The 10136-nt window shown below is 39.9% G+C and overlaps 1 protein-coding gene across 1 annotated transcript; it reads left to right on the top strand.

Moving 5' to 3' along the window:
* Nucleotides 1–336: 336 nt before the first annotated feature.
* On the top strand, nt 337–10135 carry LOC125529902 (phosphoglucan, water dikinase, chloroplastic; the record flags this gene model as incomplete). Its single annotated transcript, XM_048694322.1, is given in 18 exon segments — nt 337–940; nt 1410–1496; nt 1747–1878; nt 2157–2282; nt 2361–2539; nt 3329–3413; nt 3902–4048; nt 4135–4187; nt 5587–5792; nt 5889–6007; nt 6614–6684; nt 6769–6886; nt 7824–7910; nt 7998–8084; nt 8165–8241; nt 8378–8516; nt 8671–8803; nt 9560–10135. Coding segments are annotated over 18 exon segments (3026 nt in total), but the record flags the coding sequence as incomplete, so codon positions are not given.
* Nucleotide 10136: the final 1 nt, after the last annotated feature.

Raw genomic sequence — 10136 nt, 5'->3', positions numbered from 1 at the left:
CAGGTGTAAATTAAATGCAGTTCCACACAAACTCAGGCTGAGAAATTCAGTGTTTCTGAAAGTGGCATGCAAGATATTTCCCATTCTAGCATTTTAGATACTGAATAAGCTGAATCTGATGCGCTGGGCCATCCTGTCAGTCACTGTACTGTTTTTTTTTCTCCCTTCACAATGCTTACATGTCTATCTGGCATATGCGAATTGAGTAAAATTGACAAACTGAAACAATTCACCTTAAATAGTTCTCTGCACAAATGCAGCTTTGCAGTTTATTACCCATTTCCATTTTCTCGATAATTTGGCGATGCAGCTTATATGTGTTTCTGTTTACTGCAGAACAAAGGAGAAAAACAGAGCCGATCCTTCAAAGTCGGGTTCGGTGCTGCTCCAGGTTTGTTTACAGCACCAGGTTAAGTATGGTGAGCATGTTGGTATCATAGGTTCAGCAAAGGAGCTTGGGGCATGGAAGCAACACGTCAAACTGGATTGGTCAGAGGATGGCTGGGTCTGCCAGCTGGAGCTCCCTGGCGAAGCAGCTGTGGAGTTCAAGTTTGTGATAGTTTCCAAAGGGGGAAATGACAAGACGTGGGAGGGTGGTGACAACCGTGCCATTCAGCTGCCAAAAGGTGGTACACTTGATATAGTGTGCAACTGGGATAAGACAGAAGAGCCTTTAGGTCCTTCGGGAACACCAAAGGTTGATAGAGCACCCAAACATGCTGCTCCGCAAACGGTTGGAGATGTTTCAGCTGCCAATTTAGCACCAGAGACTGACTCGAGCTCATTTGGTGGGCAATGGCAAGGTAGCGAAGCTGTTTTCATGAGGTCAAATGAGCATGGGAATAAGTCGAGTGACAGGATGTGGGATACAGCTGGGCTAGGTGGAATGGCACTGAAATTGGTCGAGGGTGATAAATCATCTAAGAACTGGTGGCAGAAGGTAAGTTGGCTTGATTTGTTTTTGACCCTGTCAAAAAGGTCTAGTATTCCATATTCTGTTATTCTAAAAAGTGAAAGCTCAACACTGAAATTTAAATATCGACAGATGGAAGTGTATGGTACTTTCAGGACCCCACCTGAGCGGATGCAGCAATGTTGTATAGTTGCTAGCTATCTGTTTCCCTTTTGGTAGTGGTTGTCACAACTGAAAGCATCTCTTGTGAATATGTTAAAGAAAAACTGGTTTATGTCTCTAAGCACCTCCCTAAGCACCTTGCATTGTACAAGGCCTAAGGCTCCCACGTTGGTCACTGTTGTCTTTAAATATTTAACCTTTCTTTTATGAAACTAACAAAAGATAACAATCAGTGGATGGTGAAGTCCGCACCCTGTTACTTGATGTCTTTTTAGAAAGATTACATTCAATGTAATGCTAATAGCTTCTTTTAATAAGTGTTTTTTTCTTGCAGTTAGATCTTGTTCGTCGGCTTGTGTCAGAACCTGTTGATGATCAAAGTAGATTGGAGGCTCTTATATGCTCTGCTATTTATTTAAAGGTTTCTCCAACTGCACTTTACTATGCTATTTGTCATTATAATTCTTGGAAAATTATTTTTCCCTTGTAAAAACATTCATCCGAAAACATACAATCTGCTATTTATTTAAATCTTTCTTGAAATGCAGTTTAATATGCTATTTGTCAGCATTTTCCTGGAAAACTAATTTTGTTTTGTAAATTGTTAATCTGAAAACAGAGACTGATAAAAAGTATATTAATATATTTTTAATTGGTTCACTCTATTGCAGTGGATTTATACAGGTCAGATATCTTGTTCCGAAGATGGCGGTCACTACCGACCCAACAAACATGCTGAGATATCGAGGCAAATTTTCCGTGAACTTGAAAAGATGTACTACACAAAAGGCATATCACCTGAGGTTTGCTCTTCCCATCACAACTGTTAGATAACCATCATCATCTATTCTAAGTATTTAACTATCTATAATTTTGATCACTGTGCCCTTAGTTAAGATGAACTAGTCTGACTTTGTTACTGTTATATAATTCTTTTGCTAACAATGTAATGCTTAAGGTTAATTAAATTTAAATGTGCAACCTAATACTCCCTCCGTCCCAAAATAAGTGACTTAACTTTGTAGTACTTACTAGTTATCAATTATTTATCACTTTCATATTTTCATGTACATTCGTGCAGGATGTGCTTGTGATTCGCAAGATTCATCCTTGTTTACCTTCGTTTAAGTCGGAGTTTACTGCCACTGTCCCTCTAACACGAATTCGTGATATTGCTCATCGCAATGACATCCCACATGAGCTCAAGGTGATGATCTCTTCCGAGAGTATAGAGTAACTTACCATCGGATTATTTGCAACTCACTCCATCTTCTACTGTCAACAGCAAGAAATCAAGCATACCATACAAAACAAGCTTCACCGAAGTGCTGGCCCTGAGGATCTTGTTGCTACAGAAGCCATGCTTACTAGGATTACAAAGAATCCTGGAGAATACAATGGCGCTTTTGTCGAACAATTCCAAATATTTTATAGCGAACTAAAAGACTTCTTTAATGCCGGCAGGTTGTCTAACTCTTTATTTCCCATATTTTCTACTTCCAGAATATCTATTTGCTAAACTAAACTAATGAAACTTTGACTCTTCCTGAACTTTTTGATCCTACTGAAAGATATTGACATCAGCTCGGAATTTCTAATTCCTGACCTATTGCGTTTAGAAGTATTGATACAGAAATACAATTTTGATAGTGATAAAGAATTAAGGACAGAAGATTGCACCCAAATCAATAAACAAAAAATTAATGGCAGAAAACTTCTTTTTTATAATATGGTAGAAGACTTGTATGTCCTTAGGAACCGTATGGAACTGTTCCATAAAACGTAAAAAGGAGCTGCCCAGAAACAAGAGAATAGAAGATTTACTGCAGTTATTCTGGTAGTAAGTATTTCATATATTTACCATGATACTAACAAAGTTATAAACAATAATTCAAGATGAAGCACAGTGGCATAAATTGGAGCTAGTAAAAGATATCATTATAATTTAAAATATATATTGACCCTACCTGCTTTGATGTGCAAGTAAGAATCTACAATACTAAATGTTAGTACTTGACTAATGTATATTAGATGTGTAGTATGTACTGCTAGAGTGCTAGTTTTCGCGCAACCTTGAAGCTAAAAGAGACAATTCGATGAACAATTATAAAAGCAGCCCCTTCACTGAGCATCAAATGTTTTCTGTAGCAATGAACACTTATCTGATGGTCATCAAATGGTTTTGTATAGGAATGATAAAATAAAATTCATTTTAATGCATGATATGTAACATGGTATTTGGCAATTCTGCAGCTTGTTTGAACAACTGGAATCCATCAAGGAGTCTTTGAATGATTCTGGCTTAGAAGCATTGTCATCATTTGTCAAAACCAAACAGGTAAATTTTACTAAAAACAGTGATTTTTCGTTGTTTCATATTTCAGCGTGTTATACAAGCTAATACTGGCACTTCACAGTTTTCAATAATTCAGGCATATTTCTGTGCTTTCTTTTTAAATTCAAACATTTATTCCCTCTGATCATCTAATATAAACAAGCAAACAATGTTTAGAAATGTGAATTATGTTACCAAGTTCTGCATGACGTCATTCTATATGTTTGCAATTGTATAGGAAGCATCTAACTCCAGCTTGTTTCAATGGCGTTCACGATGCACTGCAGTCTTGTGAATCTGAATACCTTCATAAGATATGATGCTTACATCTACGTACTCAGTAATAGACTGTCCTTACTAGCTTATTGTGTGTCATGATAGTCCACTTTCTACCATTTCAGTTGTAGAATGGTAGAATGGACCCATTGCTTCAGTTATCATGCATCATTCGTATATTGTCTCATGGAAGTTCTTTTATCGAGTATTTTCAGAGTTTGGACCAAGTGGATGCTGCGAACATTCAAGTTGTGATGAAGACCTTGCAGTCATTGTCTTCATTGAGATCAGTTCTAATGAAGGGCCTTGAAAGTGGCCTTAGAAATGATGCGACTGATGCCGGTATAGCAATGCGACAAAAGGTTATTTGATCGAAACACAACTCAGAAAGTTTGTTCAAATTTGCTGCATACATTTTCAATTATATTTACTTATTGAAGTTCTGCAGTGGCGCCTTTGTGAGATTGGTCTTGAGGATTATTCTTTTGTTTTGTTAAGCAGGTAATGAATTCATTAGCTTAAACCAAATTTTGCACTTTCTTACAAATCATATGATGTTTTTTCAATGCAACGTTATTGATTTGGTCTTCTTCAGTTATAGAGTAATTTGCAGAACTGTAGAATAAAGGGCTATTTGTATCATTGAGCTACAAGTCACAGAACAATTTTGACAGCACTGTAGAATAAAGGGCTATTTGTATCATCAAGCTACAAGTTGTATCGTGTATCATAACTCGCAACTGTTCTGACCATCCTGACAACCATCGCCCACACGCCACCCTTTCAAGCGTTGTCTTCAATTGCTGCACCTAGCCACGTCCTCAGGCCCCTCCCACCCCATGCACCAATGTAGTCCTGGGCCAGGGGCACACCAAATTTAAGGACCAAGCCCACCTACTCTTCTTCCTAGGAAACCATTCGCTTCATTCCCACCTCTCATACCCTACCCACGCAAATGGAAGGTACACCCTGAGCTAACACCTACCCCATGAGGGAGGATGTCTTACTGGCATTCCTGGAGGGAGAATGCAAGGTTCTGGAATTGCTGGTCCTGTAGTACAGAATGCTAGCGATTCTGCCATTGCCATCGTGCATTCCATCTCGAGGTTGCGCTGTATTTCCAGGAGGGAGGAGAATAGGAGATGTTGTGGGCTTGTTTCTGGGTGTAACATATCATCACCTGCTTATTGAACCAGAGCCGATGGCAGTACATGGTAGCCTGTCAGGCACCTGTCCAGCTTAGCTAGACATGCACAATACTTCAAGGGCACGCTGGAAATCGAGTTGGCTTATGTAAGTTAGTTCAGAATATGGTTAATCTGGTTAGCTATCATATCTCTTAGCTAGATATGGTCATTAGCAGCACCAACTTAAAGATGTTGTCATCAGCTGATTGCTTGGTAAGAAATAATCAAATTCCCTTTTGGTGAGCCAAAGTTAACAGAGTCCGCTGTTACAGCCAGGAACAAGTTCTGCCGTTGCTGGGGCAGCGACACCTTGCGTACACCATGTTGTTATCCGATGTGATCAAAGCCTGAGATCCTCATTCTTCCCTGCTGTTGACCCCCTTCCACTAAAGCTATAACACTCGCTGTATAGAAATGAAATAACCCAACGCTTCTGATTCATTTTAGTATAAGGTACGCTGGTAGGTAATCAACATATTGTCTTGTACTTTGTTTAGCTCACTTATGTTAATAGATAAATAACACTGTCACTTATGTCTTGTATGCTGGAATGGTACCAACTGCTGCTAATTTATTTTGTAAGTTGTTTGAGTTTATTTGCCTGGCTATGTTAACATTTTGAGTTGTCAGAATAAAGGATCTACCGATGTAAACTTAGATTCTTCTTCTGGAGATACATTGAGTTTATTTGCTTTGCTCTTGTGCCATAACAGATATATCAATGGTCTTGAAGCTTCAGGTGGATCAGCTTCACTTGCACAATGTGTGGCTGGAAATACAAGTGTATGGGACGATACCCTTGATGCCCTTATTATTGGCGTCAATCAAGTTGGCTTTTCAGGTTGGAAGCCAGAGGAATGCATTGCCATAGGGAACGAGCTTCTTTCTTGGAAGAAGGAAGGTCTATGTGAAAGTGAAGGTGCCCTTTTCTTCTTTAACATCTATCGTGAATGTTTCACCCTTTGTATGTTCCTGTTATAGTTAGGAGTGTCCTGAAAGCATGTCATGTTTATAGGCAGTGAAGATGGCAAGTATATTTGGGCACTAAGACTTAAAGCTACACTTGATAGAGCAAGGAGATTAACGGAAGAGTATTCTGAAGCACTTCTTTCTGTATTCCCTGAAAATGTCAAGGTGAGAGTTTTGCCCAGTGAATGTGTCCTCTGCCTACCGCTTGATGGATCAGAACTGCATGGTTTGTCCTATACTGGTTTGTCAGACCACCTGATTAGAATGTTAGTCATGGACTAATGGGTAATTCGGGTTAGAGAAATTTTGAACTCCTGGAGTATTTGGTTTCTGGAACCACCCCATCATGGGATTACTATCTCTTGATTTTGGCGTGATGATCTCATTCCCCATTTTACTACTAACTTTATGCTTGTGGGAGATGGGCTGGAGCCATTCCTTAAACTAAACAAATGCACAAGGAAAGGGTTGGCCAAACCAAGTAGGGAAAACAATTGCTACCCAAAATATTGGCCATCTTGGTTGTCCATCGTTGTCCCTAATTTTTGCCTCCTGTTTTCTCTTTTGTTCTGTTTTTGCCGTTGACATTACTATTTGTTAGCGTGACCGCTACTTCCTTGCCAGTCTTTTCCAAAAAGAATGCCGCTTAAGGAAGTTGCATCCATGACACACTCCAACTAACTGAGCTTGTAAATTTTGGTGCTTCACCAATAGAAAAGTGGACTCTGTTATCACAAACCTTAAACATTTTGTGACTGTCTGCTTCTGTAGGTCCTTGGGAATGCCCTTGGAATACCAGAGAACAGTGTGAGAACTTACACCGAGGCTGAAATTCGTGCTGGGTAATCCTTTTTTTCTCTTCCAAATCACAGTAGTTTATTGTTGCATATAATCCTGGCAATCCTAACTTCTTATGTACTTTCTAGTGTTATTTTTCAGGTCTCCAAACTTTGCACTGTACTTTTGAAAGCTGTTCGAGTAGTAATTGGATCGTCCGGCTGGGATGTTCTTGTTCCTGGAGTAGCCCATGGAGCCCTGATACAGGTATCTTCTGGAACTATGCAGGAAAGCAGAAAGATTCTTGCGATAAGCTTCCGTATGTTTTGCTGCCATGTTGGCATGATGTTGTTACTTAGGAAAATACTACTGTTTTGAGGGGGAAAAAACCTGGACACTTATTTTGCAATGCAGCAGGTAGTTAATCCTATTGCTACTTACATACTATGATCCATGCCATTGGAAGATATCATTTGTGCTATGGGCCAGCTTGTATCTGAATACTGTAGCCTGCTGCAATTTAAAGCCCTCCAGCAGGGAGCCACCTGCTCTAGGCTAGTGCACTTCCAATCAGGTTCAGATGAGTTGAATGCATAAGCCACTTTGTCCCGTGCTGTGTAGAATGCCCACAAGTTGTTCAACATCACGCCTAGAACAGAAATATAACCAGTGTCAGTTGGGTGAACATGTCATATTTTTCAGAAGGTTGAGTGTGTGTGAGCAAATTAAATCCCAGTCAGTCCCTTCAACCATAGTCGCATTTTGCAAAGAAAAATATATTTTTCATTGGCATACATAATACATTTGTTTGGTTTCATAAAAGAATATTTTGTGTAAATTCTCGTAGACTTTATGCCTAATTTAATTAGGTTTGGGCCTGGGCCATGCGAGACATATTTCTGTGAGCACAGGCTACATGATTTTTTGACATGACATCAAGTCAGATACTTGAATTCTGTATGGCCTCATGCCGTCATGTCAAATTGATATCTAGTCTGGCCTAGAGATAACCAAAGGGATATGAAAATTAATTAGTAGTAACCAGCCAAATTAAACTTTGGTTTTAAATCTGATCGAATCAGTTTCTACTTGTTAAAAGCACCGAGTATTATTACTCCTTAACAAATTTTGGAACCCTTGCTATCCTTTCTGGCTGTATTACAGTCAAAACTCAGGCTTCTATTGCAATGGTTTGTTTATTTAGGTAGAAAGAATCATTCCTGGATCATTGCCTTCATCCATCAAAGGACCTGTGGTTCTACTTGTAAATAAGGCTGATGGAGATGAAGAGGTAATTTTGGAACATCAAAATTCTTGATTTACCGATCCTGTCTCCCCAAATCACTTATATAGCCAGGGTTTGTTCTTTATTTGACAGGTCAAAGCTGCTGGCGATAATATAGTGGGTGTTATTCTTCTACAAGAGTTACCTCACCTATCACATCTTGGTGTTAGAGCTCGTCAAGTTAGTCTTGCCAAACCTGTTTTCTTATACTTATACTGGCAACAGTTCCTGAAATATTGCGACTGCTGGCATGTTTACAGGAGCAAGTTGTATTTGTAACTTGTGAAGATGATGACAAAATTGCAGATATGAGGTTGCTTGAGGGAAAACATGTCAGGTTATGCTCTATTTTCGTATGCATGGTTTTTTCTGTTTTCCGTCAAGAATTTGATTGAAGGTGGCATCAGTATAGAGGTCCAGGTTTTTTTTTTTGTCTGTGGGAACTAGACAAAATTCGCTTTGATTTATTACAGGCTGGGAGCATCATCCAGTGATGTTGAGTTGTCAGTTTCAGATGGCAGTGACATGTCTTCAGAGCCATCCATTATACAGAAACCATCAAATTCGTTCTCTTCACCACTGGCTACGGACGAGTTGTCGAACGTGTCTGAGGTATGTTATTATTCTTCATCGTTAATACACATATAACAGACATACCTGTCTCCTGTTCATCACATGTTACACTAGATGTTCCTAGGATCCTGCATATTTTGTCTGTTACCCCTACTTATTCATTTTCTCTGTTCTCCATGGGACAACATTTCAGCCCAAAAGCTATACTTCAGGCGAAAATGGTAGTTCCAGTGTTCTGGAGCTTGCAGAAGCATCGATTGAATCATCTGGTGCTAAAGCTAAAGCTTGTGGAACTCTTTCTGTGCTGGCCTCACTGTCAAATAAAGGTACATTTTTTCAGTAAAATTCGTTAAAGTTATGTCTATATTTGTTTTCCAACATTCTTGTGAATGGAAACTAACAAGTGTTGCAAGATCATAACTGCTAAGAGGTTTATAGGAAGTCGACAGTATTATTTTTAAAAACCAGGCATTTCGAATAGTGAGATGCTCTTTAAATTTTCTCAGTGTCAAGTAAAGATTCAGACATTCAGTCAAGTTGCTTGAGTAGCTGGGTATAATACATTTCTGCTCAAAAGCAGAGCATTTTGAATAGAGTGAGATGCTCTTCAACTTTCTTAGTGTCAACTGTTAAGTAAACATTCACTTTTGAATAGCTGGGTATAGTACACTTCTGATTAACAACAGGGAAGCCGAAAGTGCTTAACATAAACTACTATATAAATCTAATTCCACATTTTCATATTAAAACAAAGTACACCCTGGTCTTTTGCTGCAAGGGCCATTGTTCTTCGGTATAATTTTGGTAGAATCTCAATACACCGATAGTACATCATCTAATCCTGTACCTATCAAATATATAACTCATTTTATGTATACGTAGTCAGTATGTAGTGCTATCCATCAATCCATGGTAACCAGTGAGCATTTTTTTTTACGATGGACGTTCTGCTAATGGTAACGATATGGTTAAGACTGTCGCCTAACATATCATAACTCATGTAATAGAAACATTTTCTCCTAATTATTTTGTGCAAATAATTTCTGATCTTATTTTTTTCTTTCTATTTTGTCATTGGCTAGTTTACAACGATCAAGGGATTCCAGCAGCATTCAAAGTTCCTGCTGGGGCTGTGCTTCCATTTGGATCAATGGAGGATGCCCTCAAGAAAAGTGGATCACTGGAACCGTTTACAAGCCTTCTAGACAAGATTGAGACAGCTGAAATCGAAAATGGTGAACTTGACACCCTATCATCCGAGCTACAAGCAATAGTCTCGCTACTTTCACCAACTGAAGAAGCCATCAAATCCCTGAAAATAATCTTCCCCGAGGACGGACGGCTGATCGTCAGGTCCAGCGCCAACGTGGAAGACCTGGCCGGGATGTCAGCTGCAGGGCTCTACGAGTCCATCCCCAATGTCAGCCTCTCAGACCCAACCAACTTCGGGTCTGCAGTAGCGCGGGTCTGGGCCTCGCTGTACACTCGGAGGGCCATCCTCAGCCGCCGGGTGGCTGGCGTGCCTCAGGGGGACGCCAAGATGGCCGTCCTGGTGCAGGAGATGCTGGAGCCGGAGCTCTCTTTCGTGCTCCACACCGTCAGCCCCTCAGATCACGACACCAGGGTCGTCGAGGCCGAGGCCGCCCCGGGGCTGGGCGC

This window comes from Triticum urartu, unplaced genomic scaffold (genome assembly GCF_003073215.2).
Source record: "Triticum urartu cultivar G1812 unplaced genomic scaffold, Tu2.1 TuUngrouped_contig_5938, whole genome shotgun sequence".
In the NCBI taxonomy this organism is placed as follows: domain Eukaryota; kingdom Viridiplantae; phylum Streptophyta; class Magnoliopsida; order Poales; family Poaceae; genus Triticum; species Triticum urartu.
This window is presented reverse-complemented; position numbering and strand designations above follow the sequence as displayed.